The 21,002-nt window shown below is 40.0% G+C and overlaps 2 protein-coding genes across 2 annotated transcripts; both read right to left on the reverse strand.

Moving 5' to 3' along the window:
• Nucleotides 1-308: 308 nt before the first annotated feature.
• aire (autoimmune regulator) lies at nucleotides 309-9,193 on the reverse strand. The gene is made up of 13 exons (XM_049598814.1): nucleotides 9,047-9,193; nucleotides 8,585-8,759; nucleotides 7,518-7,664; nucleotides 7,373-7,438; nucleotides 7,148-7,285; nucleotides 6,773-6,906; nucleotides 6,568-6,689; nucleotides 6,384-6,453; nucleotides 5,214-5,351; nucleotides 4,961-5,082; nucleotides 4,222-4,303; nucleotides 4,008-4,106; nucleotides 309-2,022 (listed from the first exon to the last, which is right to left on the reverse strand). The coding sequence occupies exons 1-13, from the start codon at nucleotides 9,191-9,193 to the stop codon at nucleotides 1,939-1,941; spliced, it is 1,524 nt and encodes a 507-aa protein (XP_049454771.1). The 3' UTR covers nucleotides 309-1,938.
• A 3,092-nt stretch (nucleotides 9,194-12,285) lies between these two features.
• rab6bb (RAB6B, member RAS oncogene family b) lies at nucleotides 12,286-20,868 on the reverse strand. Its single transcript, XM_049598812.1, has 8 exons — nucleotides 20,669-20,868; nucleotides 17,874-17,932; nucleotides 17,142-17,195; nucleotides 16,532-16,637; nucleotides 16,259-16,370; nucleotides 16,022-16,115; nucleotides 15,432-15,498; nucleotides 12,286-13,347 (listed from the first exon to the last, which is right to left on the reverse strand). The coding sequence occupies exons 1-8, from the start codon at nucleotides 20,736-20,738 to the stop codon at nucleotides 13,283-13,285; spliced, it is 627 nt and encodes a 208-aa protein (XP_049454769.1). The 5' UTR covers nucleotides 20,739-20,868; the 3' UTR covers nucleotides 12,286-13,282.
• Between the last annotated feature and the right edge of the window lie 134 nt (nucleotides 20,869-21,002).

The raw sequence follows: 21,002 nt of genomic DNA on the forward strand, positions 1-21,002 counted from the left end.
TTCTCATCCTCTGTTTTGGGCCTGTAGGAGCTGAGAGCCATGGCAACCAAATACCGAGGGGAGAAAAATCTGCCTGGCTGCGCTCCATCCCTCTGGCAGTCATGCTAAAACTGTTGAATCCCATGACAAAAACAACATTCCACATCTAAGTGATAGTCTTCAAGGAATTCCTGTTAAACAGAGGCATTTCTCAGCGTGCATACCTCATCGTATTGAAACCATCTGTTGTAACGTGTGAATGTGAATTCTTGCACAGATCTGCACAGCGAGAGCCACATTTATTTCTCTTTATATGCACACATGTGGAAGTTTGCAGTGTCTCTTATATTTGCTGTGATGAGACATTGATGTCCTCTGTGCTGATCTCGAACTGTTTTCCAATGAGTATCTCCTCCAACACTGCTTTCCTTAAGATATAAACACACACATATGGATGACAACACAGCTAAGACATCAGAAAAGTACATAAATGTATCGTTGAGTTTACAGGGTGGCAGCTGTGGGATACTGACAACCTTAAAAAGTGGATTTATTTCAGTTTGTTAAGCCAAGTTAGTAAAAGTTAGCAGGAGACGTCCAAGGCCCGCTGCCAGCCCTCCCACATCAGTGCTGACCCCATGTCCAACACTATTAGTCATGTTGTGATGCTACACAGAGCGTGAGGAAATTTAGAGGTCTTGTAAAATAGGATGGGGCGAGACTGGGGGGTGATAAAGATGGTTAGAAAAAAAATAGAAGTTACTCCACCTTCCAAATGTCCTTTGGTACAAGCATTATAGAAACACTGCAGCAACACGAGAGCCCCAAAAAGTCCCATGTTCACTGCATCTCAGTTGGTGTTGGTAATTTGATTAATGTTAAATTTGTAGTAGTATCATATTAACTCAACCATATCCTGCACAAGTGGCAGCCTCCAGGGCTGAAAAAATGAAAATTGAAGCAAGCACAAAAGTGCCAAAAACTGCAGTTCCTCTAATGGCCACTTGAGGCTGGCTACAAAGGTTTACAGCCTGGTATGGAAAAAGTTTTGGTCTCTAAAGCTAATTTAAACATTCATGGAAACTTTTACAGGCGGTAAATTCTTCTATAACTCACCCATTTTCATTTTATTAAGGCTTAAAGTCATACTCAATTGAGGATTTGGACACTTTGATTGACAGGCTGTCTGTAAGCCCTCAGTACAATAGATAGCCCTTTTCCCACTGCACAGAAAACCCACAAACACCCACTAACATCTGGCTTTTTTACATAATGGGAAAGGTTACAATCGGCATTCACACCCGGGTCATATAATTCAGCAGTAGACCGGGGTATTTATTAGCACTGATGGAAACACGACACCTGGCTGAACATGCTAATTATAGCCCCTTTATCTGCAAGATGCAATCACGCACCACCACAAAATACCATCCGTCTTCGCCCAAGCAACGCTCATTCCAAATTAGTCTGCACATAGTTTGAAAGGTAGACTGAAAAATTAAGACATATATACAAAAAAAAATTCTGTGCTGTTGCTGTTTATTGACCTGTTTTCCGGCTAGCAGTGATGTCAAACAGACACACCCAAAAAAAATAAAAAAATACCCCCGCACACACAGTCTATTGCCTATATTGGTGGAAAAGGGGTATATGAGTCAGTTCCACCTCTTGCTCTGCATCCCACAGCTCCACCCTTTAGTCCCAGTATGGTCACTTCTTGCTCCAAAAAATCCAAAGCAGCAACAGCCAAAATGCCAAACTCAGGGCCTCAAAACAGGACTCCACAAACCAATGGGTGACACGATGTATTACTGTTCAAAAGCCTTTGTACAGAATGAGTTCAGTTATACCTTTTGTTTGTTTTGTTCATTTAATCACCTATATTCATATGATCATTGTCACTTTACAGTATAACTTCAGACTGCGAGAGCTCATCCATGCGAGCAGATCATCTGTCTGTCACTGGTAGCATCCCTGAGAGTCTGGAAGAGGTCGAGAGATGTTGTGGAACGCCCACTGCAAGATGCCGTCGATGGAGCCCGACTGAGATACGAGCAGAGAAAAACACAGTAGGATCAGTCACTGAGCAAAAGTCCCGGTGACATCATTTGACATGTACAGGATGATGTCAGTGACAACAGTGATATCACATAGCAACAATCTCTACCAGATTATTACTGCAGTTATCAAGTTATATCAGGCTATGTTTTTAGTTTAAGGTCATTCTGTCAGCACATTCAGATTTCATTCAGACTGAAAAGTGCAGCCAGGAAACAAAATGAAATATTTCAGATCTGATTATCTTGGTTTATAAATGTGTTAAGAGTTATGTGTTTCAACAACAGTTTTGAAAATGAAAATAAAGATGAAGTGAATAAGACGCCCTACAATGACCCTCATCAGTTTCCTGTCCTCGGTGTTAAGAGTTTGTTGTGCCTTGAGACCAAAATCCTTTTTACAACCAGGAGGTAAGAAACATATTTAACTATACTGTAAGCAAATCTTTTGGTATTATTAAATACATTTTTACTTAACCTGACAAACTAATTTTGCCTTTTCGCAATGCATTATAGTGCAGTCTATGCTTATTTAAAGGGACAGCTCACCCCAAAATCGAACATTCATATTTTTCCTCTGTAGTGCTATTTATCAGTCTGAACTGTTTTGGTATGTGTTGCACTGTTTTGGAGATATCTGCCGTAGAGATGTCTGCCTTCTCTCGAATATAATGGAACTAGATGGCACTCAGCTTGAGGTGCTCAAAGCGCCAAAAACTACATTTGAAAAACTCAACAGCAATGTCTAGTTCCAGAAATCATGACCAGTTACTCAAGATAATCCACAGACCTTGTTGTGAGCAGTTTCATGTAGGAACTATTTTCTTTCTACCAAACTACACCCACCAAATGTATCATTGTGCAGAAGGAAGCACGCATCTACTGCTAGCTCACCTAGCTCCACTGAGTTAGCTAATGTTACAACTCAGCTGAGGTTGACGCCATTAATGTTTACACCTCAAGCTATCACAAGTGCAGCAATGACACAGTACCAATACCAAGTCTGTCTGTCACTGATTTATGGGCAAAATTTTGCACAAGGCCAATGCACATGCTTGGAACTGGCGATGCCTCCAATTGAGTGATTTCAAAATAATTTTACACACCTGGTTCAATATTGTTATTGAATATAACCTGTGCGTTTTGTAATTATTAGACAAAGAATTTCTGATTTATAGTCTGATTCATGTGATATATTTGTTGCAGTTGTCGTGCCCCCCCCCAGTCAACAATTTGAATGAAATTCTTAGGGTATATTTCAAGTACTAATGTGGGCATGACCGAAGTTTAGTGACAATTGGCCCAGCGGTTGGGGAATATGATCTGCTGATGTGCTAAGCGACATCCTTTTAAAGATCATCAGTCAGTTTATAAGCAATGTCCAATAATTATCCACAAAAAATGTGGAGGCAATCAGAGCTTCAGTTTGGGAGATGTCAAAAATTTATGTTTCAAAAAATAAAAAATGCTGGAAAATCTAACCAGGTGGACTTTCATGTTTCAAGGCAAATTTGTAGGGTGTAAATAAATGAATGTATGTACCTAGTTTGGTGTAAATTGGACTTACAATATAGGACTCAAGGTTGACATTTACACTCCATAAGGCTAACTGGGGCCTTCTTTGTTGAGCAGCATTTGCCTACAACTTCCTATCACTGGTGAAAATTTCATGTGTCTACGACGTACCATCTCACAGGAACTTTCAAAACATTTATGAAGAAGATTTAGAATAAAGAAGAAGCACAAAAATAACAAGGTTTTAGCTTTTTGGGGTTGAACCTCTATAACACACAGTTGGACTTCAACATCTGCACATAAATATCTCTTGTATAAAACAGAAACTAGACTACAGAGCAAGAGCACAATGACAGCTCATTCTCTGTCTGTGTGATAAAACGTGCCACCATGTTGTGTCTGACATGCATGGCTATATTCATATCAGGTCTGCATCTGTAACTGAACCTCACTCACATCTCCCAGGATGGAGTCCAGTTCATCTTTATGGAGGACGGGCTCAGGGACAGAGGAGCTCTGATCGTGACTGATTGTGTTTTGAACCACTGGGGCGAGCTGGAGACACACACACACACACACGTGGGAGAGATTACTCATATTACACTCCATTACATTGAGATAATGAAGGTGTATATATCATCTGTACACACGCACACACGTGCAGACACACCTGTAAGCCTCTGGATGATTCAGCCTCCCTCTCTGCAGAGCTGCCCCAGGGCCTGGAGCAGGACAAGCAGATGGATCTCCCTCTAGCAAATACAAGCACACAGTGAGTGAGTCAGACTGTTTTCTGTGCTGTATAATGTTACTGTCCATCAATATGTGATATCCAACACTTGAGGAAACAGAGAGGGACCATTTCTTTTTAGATTGACTCTGTATGTAAAAATATTATCCAACGATTCCCTAGGATCATGTGACATTTATAAGACACTAAAAGATTTGAAGAAATTGTTAGAATTCTGCTAAACATGGTAAAGGGAATCTTAAATTTATCACACAGAAGCATTCTGAACAAAAAGTCAAATAAGCAGCTCTACATGAGATCATCATATGGATTTTGTATCTCTGGGAGCATTTGTAAAATCATTGATCTTCGTTTACAGTATACATTATACTGTATACCCTGCAGTCCATTTACAATCCATTAGTCAACATTAGCCAGACAGTGATCACACCCTTAATGCACACTGTTGATCAATACTAACACAAACAGGAATTCACAGGAAGGTCTCTGCCAGTAGGAACATATGTACACACTGATGCATAGATCACAATGAGGCCGTGATTAGAGTTCGTCATGCTTGTGGGAAGTATTCACATGTTGTCATCTTCTGATGACATCTCATCATGAGTCTGCTGTCAGATAATACAGTTACAGAAGAAGTGGGGAGTGGATGTCTTACTTGGAAAAGTGGCAGTGTGTGTGGAAGCGCTGCAAACACTGGAGGCAGGGAGTCAGGTCTCCTCCTCCCAGGTGACAAACTCCACACACCTCCCTCACACTGTGCAGCTCTCCACCTGAACACTGGTCACACATTTTAGGACACAGGACAGTTTTTTCAAGTAGCAGCAAAGGGAGTAAAATGGAAGTTATTTTAAAAGCATGATGATGATAAAATATAGATTGCACCAAGCAGAACATCAACAAGTCTTTACCTGGTTTCTGCCACTGGGCTCATTTGTAGAAGCTGTGACGCTGGTGAGAGACGAGGATGACAGTGAGGAGAAGAAGGGGACGTCTATGATGGAGTTACTGGAGCTTGTGTTTGTTTGCTGCGGCTGGGCAACGAGTGGCTGTGATATAAAATATCATGACCATGATCAGTAATAGAAAGTGGAGAGCAAAAATCCTGCAGACTAAAAAACTGTCAGACTTTATATTATGCTGTCAGATCATGAAGATGTATAGAGGAGGAATGGAGGCTACACCCGCCATCCTTTATGTTAAAGGAGCTGTATGCGACATACAGAGCAAATCTATGAGTCAGAATCTGAGCTGGGATTGTCTGCACATGGCTCTCAACATGGAGACAGCTGAGTTGAGCAGCTCAACATCAGATATTTCGTCAGTATTTGTGCACGTTGTCTGACAGCTTATGGATACTGACAAAACAGAGCAGTACCTCCGTTGATCATGGAAGCCATGGCATGTTTGTGTCACAATTTTTGTCCAACTGCACCTCCTTCCTAAACATTCAAACTGTGTGCACCCTGGGCAGCCAGAAAAAGACAATGATATTGTCTCATATCATTCGCAGGCCCCCAAATTGCATCAAATCATGTCGTGGCAGATGTTGTCATATCAGAAAATATCATATTGTTGTCCAAAGAACTGACATAAAGTCATATTGTGATGAAACATGTGATTTGCACTCCTAATAGTGACATTCTGAGTGTCGTACGCCGTTACTTCAAGATTCAGTGTGTAGTTCTGAAGACAGACAGCTGATTTTTGAATCTTATCTTAAGGACGTCAGATATTGACAACCTTTGGTTGGTAGCCGGACTGACCACGAACCCAAAGCATCAGATGTTGATGACCAGGGAATGTGACTCAACAATCAACTATCTTTCCACAGAATTTCAGATGTAAAAAGATAGAAAAAGTGCCAGAAATGCAGTGTTTATTTTAAGAAGCAGGTCATAAATAGTTCATTTCATCACCTTTGTTACTCAGTAAGTCATAAATCAATGACCATTATGATCTGAAAACATTTAATCATGGCTTGCAAAGAACCTTTACACAAAAAATTACACAGTCTATATGTACACCAGTCAGTCTACCTGTAAATTTCTTTATGTAATAACCTTTCTTCGGACACTTACCTGTAAAGGAAGTTGGGCTTTCTCTCTTTTCACTCTGTTTCCACAGCACCACTCACACTGCCAAGAGCCACTGCAGATGAAACATTTAATCCAACATTAAAACCCTTTCAGAGTTGAAAAACCCCAAGGTAAGCTAATATAAGGAAAGAATTACACACACACATATAGATCTTGTATTTTTCACCTTGGTATACACGTAAGTGGAGGGTCCAGGCAGGTCAGATGAAAAGCTCGAGGACAGCCATCACAACAAATTAGCTCCCCTCCATCCTTACACACTGCACACTCATCATCGTTATATTGACCCTACACACTCAGAGATACAGAACATTATGAGGTATTTATAATAAACACATTCAAAAGGAAAGACTGTGAATGAGTTGATCTACCATGCTTGTGGTTGTCTCCCCCTCATGGTGAAACAGGTTCTCAACAGCTTTGGACATGGATGCTCCATTTATCTCCTCTGACTGACCGGAGGAATAAAATTCTGCACCGACTTTTATGCACTTCAAGCCACTTCCTGTTGAATAGAAAATACTTTTGCGAATATTTTTTTATCAGCATTGATTGCTGATTCCCATATTATGCTTTCTGTGTTGTGTAGTACTCAGTATATCTTCAGTGCTCACTCATACATTTCACTGTGGTTGTATGGTGTAGCTCTGTATTTCTTTACATCCAATTTCTTTTCAGAATTTAAACATTCATATTTGGTGTCCTGATGATGCAGGGAAGTCTTATACATAAAAACAGTGGCGTACCATCTGCACCAAGCATCTGTTTGATGTGGATCTTCTCTGTGGATTTGGGGCCAACTGGCAGCTCAGTTAAGGAGGCAGAGGAGGAGGAGGAAGACAGAGGGGTGGGTATCTGGACTGAAGACGACACGGCCTGAACACCTGAGGTAGAACAAAGGTTAAATGTGTCTGTTATATTCGACCATTTATTTATCTATTTATTTTAGAACATGATTGATTTGTAATTACTGGTTCCAGATGTTAGCTGTGGGGCCGCAGCTTCACTCTTCACTCTGTACAGCCTCACTTTACCCCCTAGGAAAAAAATACATGTTCTACTATAATCGTTGTTGTTAGAAGACAGAGCCAGAAGAGATGCATTTTGGGAAATAACCTGGTCCATCGCTTGTCTTGGCATGATACTTTAAATGCAGACTGTGTGAGTTTGTCTCCCTGTCCTCATGGCTCCTTTTCTTGACGTGAGATGTTTTGTGGCCTCCAGAGGATTTCTTCTCACCTTTGGAACCCGCATCATCCCGTCCTGTCATCAAAATGTCAGCAAAAGGCAAAAATATTAAAGACTAAACTTTATAAACTGTTTTGAATGTCACAGATAGAAAACTCTGTCCTGAAAGTACAGAGAGCACTGATAAGAACTAAGGTGGGAGATTGTAGCTTTAACTTCTAGTCACATTACTCTCTACAAATCGCTTAACTCTTAAAGAGACAGTTCACCCCCAAATCAAAACACATTTCTCCTCTTACCTGTAGTGCTATTTATCAATCTGGATTTTTTTGGTGTGAGTTGCAGAGTGTTGGAGATATCGGTCCGACGCCGCAAGTCACTGCCCAAGTGCCAGATTTCGACAACTTCGGAGTGAGACCAGTTTGGGTTACTCAAGATAACCCACAGATCCTGTTGTAAGCAGTGTCATGTAGGAACTATTTTCTTTCTAATGAACGACACCAGCAAACCATATCACCGCACAGAAGGAAGTGTGCATCTACTCATGGACGAGAGGGACATTAGGGCTGCTAGGTGAGCTAGCAGTAGACACACGCTTCCTTCTATCAACAATCTAGATTGATTAATAGCACTACAGGTAAGAGGAAAAATATGTGTTTTTGATTTTGTTGTGAGTTTTCCCTTTAACTTTTCTAAAAATTGGACACATTTAAATCGTATCTTGAAATTAAATCTCAGTCTTTTATTGAGCTTGCACTGATGTATAATGCTAGAAATTCCCAGTATCAATATTGGTTTTATTACTTTAGTAGCAGTTTGTTTTTTATGATAAACTTGTCTTATAAATCTGTTAAATAAGAGACATACAGAAGTATAAGGACAGTACCCTACTTCTCTGTTTTGTTAAGTCTCAGAATATACATTGCAATCAAGTTAAAATGGTCAAACAGACACACTATAAACATTTGACAAATATTTTGGTGAATGTTACACACTGGAGTGCAGGTTCGTGAGCAGCGTCTGTAGCTTGGGGTAGCTGTCCAGGTTGTAGTCTTTGGACAAGTTGCTCCAGAAAGCCTGGATGGTGGATCTGCTCTGCTCCAGGACCCAGGTCAGGAGGGAGTACATGGCCTTATGGATCCCTTCTCTGCCTTCCTTCTCTAGAGTGTCCTATGGAAACAAGAAGAAGAATGTGAACTCTGCAGCCCGAATAGCACCATATAGTCCTGCGAATACATGTCATAATCCAAGGTGTTACAGGATTATAATCTGAATTAGTTTGTGGACAACAAGAGAAGAAAGGTCCTTTAATAAGTCATTATGTTTTCAGTGTTTGATGGTTGCACAAATTGCAAAGGCTTGTAATAAAAATGGAAAAACAAAACAAGTGGAAACAAGTGACATTTCTGAACAAAATGAAAATGATCTCTACATTCAGATTTCCATGTTTTTCTCACCTTCAGCAGTTGGTCAGTGATGATGTTCTTGTCCACCAAACCGTAGACGAGAGGGAAAGGGTCGTCTACAGCCATAGCAATATCGGTCCGCAGCTCCCTCAGCAGGGAGCGAAGGTTTATGTCCCTTAAAGCTTCCACTCTGGTCATGGTCTGCTTTGTGTGAAAATGAGATCCAAAGTGATTCGGACCTGAGAGGACCTGAGATCTTACAAGAGGAACTCTGGATGGAAGAGGTGTGTCCTTCTCAAGGAAGAACATTATGTACAGGTGTATCGTCTCATGCTGATATATCATCAATCATTTGTGTTTCATGGCTTTTTTCATATAATCCAGAGTTTCTGTTTCTAATCTATGTATATTCTATGTATATTTATCATCATGCATTATGTAGAAAAACTATTGCTGGTCATTTTGACTTGCTGAGATTTTCAGAAACTCCACACTGAAAGTTTCACCCTTGAGGAAATTCAACCAAGGTCACCCTCGACCTCTTGTCTCTGTGGAGTTCATTTCTCCACTAACAGCACTAACTGTCTCCGTGCGCCTGTTAAACCTCAGGGGGATCGAATGACGAGCCGTCCATCTAGGGGAATACCTGTCCTCTCTCATTAGGAGGGCTGAGCGTAAGCGACCTGAAAACGTCACACTGACAGTTTCCTTCTTAAAAGGTTCTTTCCACCTCAACTTCCCCTTAACTATCAGGTTTTCAGACACTGAGTCACCGCAGGGAGCTCAGGATTAGAGCGATTATTATGACTGTTATTAGCAAGAGAAAAATGAACACTGTAAACAATTAACTGATTGACAGGTTGATTATATGGTTGGTTGATTGCTCTCAGCCCATTTGCCTCAGTCGCTGTTACTGTGTCACTTTGTTCTCATTGAACAAACTACAATCTTAAAAAGACTCTAATGTGCTAGAAATTGTTTTAGGCAGGTTGTGATAATTTGGGCTCCTTCTGGTACCATCAAAGCAAAGTTAGATTGTATGACCGTTGGACTTTGACCCCTGAGTACAGTATGCGCAGCTCCAGTTCAGCTCAGTGACTGATAGCTGATGACATCAAAACCAAATGCCATTTCAGTTCATTACAACTAATGCCCTGCATAGTCCACGTAGTATTCTGACCTAGCTCTGTGATAAAAGACTTTTAAAAGCTTACAGCTGTCCATATGAGCGTTACATCAAACATTGTGTAACATCATCTAAAAGACTTATTTTATTGTATGTCTTCTATTATATTTGTTTCATTTTTGTAACTGTAACTTCGTCACTTTGGCCGATGATTTTTGTTAGTGATTGTATTTGATTACATTATCAGTATATACATTCACTTTTCTAAGGAAAAGATTGAGGCAATTTTATGATGATTGGTCAGATTCTAAACTCTGATTTGGGTACTTTTTGTCAGTCTAATTTTGCAAAGCGGCATAAAAAGGTTTTATATGGAGATCAAATCAAACAAAATAAACCCTTTTATTTTTAAGGATAACTATAAAGAAATATATTGCATATAGGCAGTCCATGGTAATCCAGTTTTGGCAGTTCTGTATCTGATTCTTCAGTTTGAACATTTCAACAAAAGAGCAAGAATGAATCTAATGTGTAAGGTGGTCATGCAATGCTAAATGTCAGTTAGGGCTAACTGTTGGCTACAAAATACTAAACTAAATGCAGCATTGTGAACGATACTTTGTTCCTGTATTCTATGTTTCCTTTACAAATGATAGCCTACTTTTGGATATTGTAAATAATTCTGAGTTCCTCCTCCTCCTTAAAGATTTAAAGATAATAATCATTGGACATGCAGACTGCCAAAGTATGTTACCCCCTCCATAATACACATTCTCTGCCCTACCATCAAGTATTTTATTTGTGTTTACTTCAGATCATGCCCAATAACCTTGGTGAATATAGAGGATTTACTATTTTCCTAGCAAAAGTTAAAGTGGGATATAATTCTTTCAGACTGCATTTTTAATCTGCCACAGAATGTATCCTCTCTCTCTAATGTACAGTCTCTGCCCTATACCATCAAGTGTTTTATTTAATGTATACTTTAGATCATAACAACTTTGGTTAATATATGGAGAAGTTACTGCTATTTTCTTAGCAGAAAACAGCAATCTGCTGCTAGCAGGTGGGGTTTTGCTATCACCTCTTGTTATTTGTGCAACGTTAACCAAAGATATTAAAGTGAGGTGTGAAGACAGTAAAAAAAAACACCTAATGAAATTATGTGTTGCAAGAGAAAGCCTGTTCTAAAATGAGGTAGTCCTTTAAACATTTTCTCATTTAGCAGCAAACCATAGACTGTATAAAATAATATTACAAAAGAACTGTATAGTCTACAATGGCCTTTCAAAAAACTGGTAATGTGGTTCAAGGAGCTCTATGTGAAATTCAGTGTGTATGAGCTGTCTGCACATGATTCTTCACATGGAGGTGGCTGAGCGAGAGACTAACAGCTAACAATGCTAACTCCATAAAAAGCACTAAACAACAATTACAGTGGTGACAGAGCCAACAGGATTAACCAGGGTGGGCGCTACCCTTCAGTGACAACCCCTAATATTCGTAGTAATATAAACAGATCATCTCTATAAACAGATTTTGCGCATGTATGCACAATCTGTAGGTGACGGGACAAGATTTAGAGTCAAAAGTGTTCTGGTTTGCGTTTGTAGTCTGAGAAGTATTTGTTAATCACTTCTGAGCAGCAGGTAAAGAGTTCACATTGGCCATTGGCTGCAGATGAGTTTTTTTATCTGCTTATGTAGAGATTATTAGCTGAAATGGCTACAGCCCGAAATGTTGGCTGCTGCCCCCCAAGACTTTATTGTAGTCAGACTGATAGCCGACAGGTCCTGAGATTGACTGCCATGTGAGTGCAGTGCAAAGCAGCAACACTGAGCTCACGCACTAAGATGCATGCTCAGTACCAACTTACCACAACAAAGAACAGAGAAGCTCAAAGCTTACAAAACATACAGAGGGAGCGTGACTTCATTCTCTGCTCAGGACGCCATCACTCCACTGTATCTTTACACAGCAAGTGGTGGTACGCTGCTATATTAATGCTCTGAGTGTTGTATTCAGAACCTTTGCAGACATGAAAACCTGTGTGAAATCTAACCAAACTTGGCCTCTTCTATTCTCTTTGTGGCTTGAAATGCTATGAGGATGTAAAACTGTAAAACCCCAAATTAAATAGAGTAGACCATTGTGCTACCAGGTGGATGTTGATGGTTAGAAGAGTGAAGCCCTTTAATCTGTAATTTATTAATCATTAAACATTATTACATTATTCATACTGGTGAACAAGGACCACTTCTACAGAGGGACGTTCACAACATACATATTACATTATTATATACAGTGCAGTGCATTACAGTGGATCGTTATATGTGTATTACCGGGATGGAGGGATGGGGAAAGTGGGAAGGACAGAGGGTTAGAGGAAAGGAGGAAGGGGGGAGGAGTGGTTGGAGGGAGAGGGAGTTGTGATAGTAAGTTGTCTTTTTTATTACTTCTTTTCTTTTTTTTAAACCACAGTACAGTTTGTTCTATAAAAGTTAAACCCATAGAGAGATAGAGTGCCACATTTTCACAGCTACTGTTAGGTGAACCTACTGGAAGTTGACTCTTGTGGGAATATCAAATGAGATACATTTTGTCATGAGATGCTATAGAGAGATGCTATAAAACATTCTAAGATAGTCAACCTCCTTCCAGAGTGCAGAGACCCTGGAGGGTAGGCCAAAGGTCAAAGGTCAAAGATCAGATCAACGTGCATGCGTGCTGCAGACATTCAGACGTGTTCGGCCATCTAGAAAAACGGCCGACCTCCCTGTTATTTCTCCCTCTATGTTTAGGCATCATTTTTGGTGCTTTCCCTTTTTATATATAAAAAATACAAAACATAACAGCGAAAAGAATTCCGTTGGTTTTCCCGTTTTCTCCTTTTTCATTTTTCCAAAACTGTTTTTTGTTCGTTTTCATTTCAACATTTGGTTGGGTTTTTTTTTTCCCTTTTCTCCTCCAGTCACTTACATATTGACAAAGTATACAATATTTTACAACTGAACAAGACTGAAAGATAACATTTGATTTGTCCAATCAGATACAAGGCCCGCATCCTATATCCAATTAGAGAAGTCAACTGGAAGCTAACCAGTAGTAAGCAACACAACAAGCCTATGGTGTGAAGGGAGCTGTCCGATTTCAGCTCTGCATTAACATGAGCACCCGCCCTCGGGCACAGTGGGCTCCGCTGGTTTGTCCAGCTTGATGTCGATCACTGAGAATCATCAGTTAAGGAAAAGTCAGGTGGTTGAGAAGAAAAAGTCAGATAGTATGACCGGTCATGTCACAGTCAAATGCTTGAAATTACAGCACACATGTAACAGGGTAGAGGGCTGGCTGGCACTCAGCTATTGTCTGGTACTTTAAAGATCACAGAAACAAAAATGAAAACATCAAAATGTTTGCTTTCTTCACCTGCACTCGTGCCACAAACATTTTGTTGATTAGGGTAACATGTCGGTTTTATCGCACTGAAAGTAAAAATGTGATCTGTGGACTAAATGTATTATAAAACTGTGTTCGACAGAGATATCGGAAATGTGTTACTTCTAGTCAGGGATGTGTGCAGACATTTTAAAGGGGCTGTTTCTTTAAACTGAAGCCCTCCGCCAGCCCCCCCACCTTAATTTTAGGTGTCACCTATCAGCATTTCCCTAAATGGTGTTAAATACGATCATTTTACTAAACACAAATCAGTCTTAAACCTGTAAACTGTTACAGGTATTACAATATTAGTGTAAGTTAAGATAAAGCCAATGTCATTGGTAAACCAGGTTTGAAACAACTATTTTAAAATGCACCTTTTTCTCTGCAGCTATGCCATATTTCATATGCCATATAAGCATTATGCTCCCTACAAATGCAACAACCAAATTATACAAATACTGTGCTTCCCTGACTTTACAGCAACTCAATAATTGCTGTTGAAGCCCAGGAATTAGACCGGATCTAAGCTATATATCTAGTTCTGTATGTAAAAACATAAGGGGTGGGGGGAAAATACCGCACAGTATCGCAGTTTTTTTTGTGGCAATATTGTATCAGTACATGGACACACAGTATCTTTTTTTAATTATATGAATTATCAATATGCAAATACAAACTGAACTTTTGGTAGTCTTCCAGAATAATAAAATCAAGTGCTTTTTTAGATGCAGGTCGCTGTGATAAAAATGATTAAGTGAGATGAACAGACTGAACAAAAAAATCTTATTAGATAAAAAAGACAAACAGATTATGACAAAGTTCTTCTTTGATTTGCAATAAAAAAGGTAATAAATCACAACACATATTGCAGTATATGTTATCATAAAACTCAGCATATCACAAAACCTTTATAAAGTTAACCTAACCAGCATGTTTGTGGACTGTAAACACTCAAACTTCGAACAAAAAGGCTCCAGCAGGTCATTAAGTTCAAAAACCACTGCAGCACTGTGCTGCCGTGAAAATATCATTTGGTCATAGAATGGACAGATATTCTATCAAATGTTCACGTTGTTTCTGCTGCTTGCTTAAATTTTTTGGAATGGTAGCATTGTGCCAACCTCCGTGACAGGGCAGGTTGGCACACATGGACAACACGACTTTAATCATGAATCACCTAATTTTAGAAAACATTATGTGTACGTTAAAACAGTTTTACTGATAGCTTTGACCTTAACCTTTTATTTGCCACTGTCTTGAGTATTTTAACATTAACTATGCCGGAGAAATGCGGCAGAGAGTAAAAAATGTGCCAACCAACCCCAGTCTCCCCTAAATATTTTGCATATATGGGGTACCAATAAAATATTTACTTAGCATTTTACTGAGTAAAAAGAAAAAAAGCAGAAGTTTTGACTGTCAAATGGATCTTATATTGGATCCCTGACCTCTTGTCTTATTTCTTTCCACGTATTTGTTTAGTATAGGTACCCAGTAAGCAATACTCCATAATCTAAAGTCAGATACTAGTTGTGTATCTATCATGTTTTCCTGAATTATTCACAAATATTGATAAGTACCTTTCATTTCTATCAGTCCCTCATCCATCCTCCATCACACATCCTCAGTGTCTGTCACCTCCCAGACAACCACTATGTGGTGCTACACCTGTGCATCCTCACTATCCTCCTGGCTCTGTGCGTTTCCTCTCTATTAAGCAAAAAAGGTTTAATGGCTGATGCCTCGGTAGACAGTAGGCTGGGCGGTCTGTTTGTACGAGCGCCAGCAACCACTAAGAGATTAAAAATAAGCTGCCTGTTTCTTGGCCGTGTGGCTCCCGGCACAGTGAGTCACAGTGGCTGTAAAGGATACTGCCTTCAGGATTTGCGTCGTCCAAGCTTTCCATTCCAGGTAGGGCTGCTGCAACCCGACGAAACAGCTAGGAGGAGAGAAAAGGAGGAGATGAGAGGAGAGGAGGGATCAGGATGGATGAAGAGAAGATGTATGTGGGGGAGAGCATGCAAGATGGGAAGTAAGAGTAGGAGGGTTTAACATGTGTAAAAATTAATATTACTTTTGTTCTGAATATACTACAGCCCCCTTTTTGAACATATTATGAGTTTTATGTATAAAGTAAATCATTTGATCCAGTAATTAACTACTAAGTTACATCCCAGTTCTGTTTTGAGGAGCTTGTAATGTTCAGTGTGTCGACTGCCTCTTCCTTTTCCTTTGTTTGCTAATTCTGTGCTGCACCCACTAGAGTTTGTTCTGCACACTATCCGCCTTCTGCACACTATCTACCACACTTGTTACCAATTCTTTCCACATATTCTCACATACAAATTGTATCTATTCACGTTGGTGACTCGATCATCTTGGAGGGACACGGGCATGGCAGAAAAGCTGGGAGCAACTGACGCCCAAAATGCAGTGAAATATGGTGAAACTGCAGGGATCACCTGTTTGACATTGCAGCCTGTCTTGGCACTGGTCTCGATGAACATGACGTTCAGCTCTTTGGCTCTCTGCTCTCCTTCCTCGATCATGATTTGCCTGCAGAAAAAAATCAAGCCAGACTCAGCATCACGACGTCGAAGGATAATTTATTCAGCACTGACTTGTTGCTTTTAACGACAGGCTTCCTTTCAGTAAGAAGAATATCTCTCATAGCTGAATGCTGTATCTGACACGCTCACCTCTTCTCTTCCAGATCTGTTTTGTTGCCGACTAGCATGATGATGACATCACTTCCTCTCTCTGTCCTGACATCATCGATCCATTTGCAGGTCTGCTGGAATGAATTCACATCTGTGGAGAACAAACTCTTACTTTAAATCCAGTCTTTTTTTTGCATTAAAATCTCATATACAAATAGTGCTTCTTACTGTGTTTCATGTATGAAAGACGGATCAAAACACACACTACAACGCATACATGCACACAGGTTAAATTAGCAGGTTGCTGCTCACTCGTAATGTCATAGACGACCACAGCTACTGTAGAGTCTCGAATGTAGCTGGGGATGAGACTCCTGAAACGCTCCTGCCCAGCAGTATCCCACAGCTGCAGCCTTACCTGCATTTACACACACACACACACACACACACACACACACACACACAGAAACACACACACACACACACACACACGTTCAGCAGCTGTTCCAACATTAGCCATCACACTACACACAGACGATACAGATGTAAGGCCTTGTAAGCACACATCCAAAGGGATAAGCCAGTATCAGCTTGTGCGCAGGCTGACAGAGCCATAATATCCTGACTATGAAATAGTATTAATGCTAGCTAAAGCAGATGATCTGTGGGAAAGGCTTTGACTCCTTCGGGCTAGAAAAGCCAACGCTATTACCAGCTGAAATAACCTTAGGATAATCGTGTTAGTCTGTGAAGAGAAGAGTAATTAAGCTAATCAAATCAAAGATTAGTGAAACTAGAGTAGAAATTGGGGCATTCTTATTTAGGGTGTCGACTGGCTACAATGGCATGAGCACAAACACATGAATTCATTTTCACATGTGTATCTACATGCTAACTTTAAATGAAAATCAAGGCTTCCTACTGTTCGGTCTTCCAGGTACATTGTCTTTGATAGGAAGTCTATTCCAATGGTCGCCTGCAGTGGAGAAAGAACAAAGAGGGGGAAACATCATCAGTAAACCCAGACTTTAAAAGCCAAATGTCTCCCTGCACCATCTGTTGTTCTCAGCAGATTGAATGTTGTTTAAATGGGGGAAAGCACAAAAATCCGTTAAGTTTAAAAACAAAGAAAAGAAAGAGAACCAATAAGCACTGAAATTGAGTCAGACTGAAAAACAGATTTCATTTGTTTTGCCCCCGGGGCTCAATCATTTGACTTGTTATGTATCAAACCTCTAAGAAAGGCAAGGGACAGGAAAATCTGTATTCGCTTATTAAGAGCCGAACATTGCTATGCTAACATTTCCTTTTGATAACTGCAGTGACGGCATTCAAATTACTTTATTTTACATGGACTGTGATTTGTAATTTGTATATCAAGCAGGTATTTAGGGCAGAAAGCTTTCATTGTAACATTATTCAGCTCTTAATCGGTCACTTTTATACCATAGAAGGCTTAAAATATTGTAAACCTACAGTGATTAGTCCCATTATTGTGTTTATTCAAACATCAGAGGATGATTACTGGAGAAATTGTTAAATAAATATAAACAAATAAAACATTGTATGCAGTAAGAACTCCCATCATCATATCTATGTCTATATTTATAAATTCTTCTTAATTAGTTTCTATGTTTTCTGGTCTGAGTCTCACCTGATATGTGTTGTCGAAACTGTCATACATGAATCTAGTGATGAGAGATGTTTTCCCCACTGGAACAGAGAACAGAGATCAGTTTGTCGTTAAATGTTAATTCAGATCATAAAGAATCATAAATCATCCCCTAAAGGCATGAACACACAATGTCCTGAATGACATCGACATAATGATATGAAAATGGGCGTCCATTGTGTTCCTCAGTGTAACAAAATGACAGGAAATGACAGGCAAGACTGCGCAGTGTGACATCCAACCACTGGAATCATCACTATCAAACTATCAAAGAAGAGAAGCCATTAAAATAACATAACATAAGCAATGTCATGTGCCCTGGAACAGAATCTGACAGATAATTAAACATTCAGCTGTCCTAACATGACATTTTTCCAACCCCCCAAAAATCACAAAATTTACCACAATTTGGCTTTTTCTAGAGTTAATTTCTTTCATTTTCTGTTCTCAAAGGAAGATCAGACATATACAAGCATCCACAGTTTTCCAAAAGCAGCTTAATTTTTCTGAGAAAGCTGTGTAAATGTTCCTCACTATCAAACTAATGTGAAAGAAATTTATGGCGATAAACAAAGTCAACGATGAAGCTTTTTAGAGCTGCAGGTAAAATTCTTCAGTCACTTTTCAGGTTAGTTAATTAAAGGTCCAGTGTGTAGGATGTAGTGGCATCTAGTGGTGAGGTTGCAGATTGCGTCCATTTGAAACTTCTCCCATATGCATGTTGTCATATGCATGTGCAAACTTTAATGGCTCTATCTAGAGGTAGTGTTTGGTTTGTCCATTCTGGGCTACTGTAGAAACAACATGGAAGAGGACCTGCTCTGAATGTAGATTTAAACAACTCATTCTAAGGTAACAAAAACACAATTATTCTTAGTTTCTGGTGACTATACACTAATAAAAATATATTTATAAATATGATATTCCATTTCATATATCCCCCTATATCCTACACACTGGACCTTTAATCATTTTTGTCCATGACATGTCAAAAAATGGTGCAAAATGCCGGTTCAGGTGTCTCTTTATTTAAAAATCTTCACACTGGAGAAGCTGCACCCACAGGATACTTTACAGTTTTGCTCAATTTCATGATTTGGATTATTTATTGATTAGCAAATAACTCTTATTATAATTGTATTTGTATGATTGTTTTGGTTTTGTACTGGATGGCATGTATTTTCTCAACAGTTGTGTGTGTATTTGTATAAAGGCCCATCTAGCCCATAAAGGCTTCAAATGCTGTGGTCTGTGGCATCGATCCATGCTATACTCGTGCCGATAAATATAAACGAATATATATTGAAATAAAATATAGTGGTGGATTAATTTTCTGGTGACCATCTGATCAATGGATGGACTTCTCTTGTGTTTTATTCTTCCTTTAATTGTGATGAGGAAAAAAGCTTTTAATGACAAGAAGACAGAAGTTGTGTCCAAAAATGGCCACTTAAAATGCACGAGGCCATCCTTAAACAGACGGATACATAACACATATTTAGCAGCCTACATAAGCTGGATGATGCCTTCTCAGAGGAACAAGGTGAGCCCAGTGAGCTGGATTCTTATTGACATCCCACCATCACCATCTTTAGCACCATTTTACATCCCATCTACGGACGACTGGACTTTTCCAGCAGGCCCCGGGCTCTCATGCAGAGTCTCCCTCTATGCAGACAGCAGTAGTTTTGAAGCCAGCGATGGGCAGTGGCCACACCAGGCCTCGATTCAGCACCACGGACAGCAACATTGCAGTGTGGGCCACACAAACACACACACAGTGAGGCTTGTAGTCGACACACAGCCTCCTCATAGACATGCAACACACACACACACACACACACACACACACACACTGAAGCATCACAATGTAAGACACAAACAAGCTGTTGTCATATCAGGCCTGATGATGTGTATGTATTGTGCTGCTGTATTTTATGGGATGTGTGCTCCTCTGCTGCCACTCTGGATGTCTGATGTCTGAACACGTATTCAGGCAGCTTTACAGCGCTAAACCATTATCGATCAGCACCTCCCGAATTTGTGCCATCACGCCAAATCACACACGCACTCGTTCCCACCCTGAATAGATGGCTTATTGAATAAATAGTATAATGTTGTGGCGCTGTCAAGTCCGTTTTTATTGGATTATTTATGGGACCGAACCGGAGACTGCGAGGTTTAGAGATGCTACAGACATCGCCAGCCTAGGGTGTGTCCCGAACTGACACATGGGGGACTGTTTATTATCTTCTCTAAATAGACAGAAAAACACGAGAGGTGAGGGAAAATGGTGCACTCTTGTCATGTAATGGAATAAAGGATGTTTATGTTGGAAATAAGCGATGTGAGGGAAATAAACCGGTTATGTGAAAACAGGCTGAGCATATTTGTCGGTCACTGCAGCACATCAAAACATCCGAATTCATTTCGCCTGCTTTGATGCCAATATGGCACTTTGCGACAGCTAAATAATCCTCAAGGATATGCAGCACAATTGGCTATTATTGCTGAGTGATCGTGATGATTATAATTAATCCAAGGGTGCAATTTACATGCATGCGTTTTTTTTCTTCCCGGTTAATCAGATCTTCTACAGTCACAGATTGTGCCAAAATGCACATGGGCGTCAAATTACCCCAAAGCCAGGCAGCCGCATCATCTAGATTCAGCCCAAACTTTTAAAATCAGTAAGGATTACATACATGGCCTTCTACATATACGCATGTTTAGCATTAGGGATGGATGACACCAAACCTGCCCAAGATCTGACTCACCGCTCTGCTCTCCCAAAAATACGAGTTTAAATTTCCTCAGGGGGTTCCCCAAATCTCCTCCAGCTGACATGGTGGCAGATAAAGAGCTCAACTTGGATTATTTTATATGTTCTTATCGCTCGGCGTCTCCTCCGTTGTGGGTGCGCAGGGGGATCCTCCTCTCCTCACAGAATGATGGGAATGCAGCTCAGCATCCTCCTGTCAATTTTAGGGTGCTTGTGCGCCTGCGCGACCTCACCTATTTCAATCCGTCACCTTTCTGTAGGAAACTATGTTTTTTATGTAGATATAGGATAAAAAATAATAAGACATTAATTACTGTTACATTAAGGTG

Source organism: Epinephelus fuscoguttatus, linkage group LG15, assembly GCF_011397635.1.
Source record: "Epinephelus fuscoguttatus linkage group LG15, E.fuscoguttatus.final_Chr_v1".
Lineage (NCBI taxonomy): Eukaryota > Metazoa > Chordata > Actinopteri > Perciformes > Serranidae > Epinephelus > Epinephelus fuscoguttatus.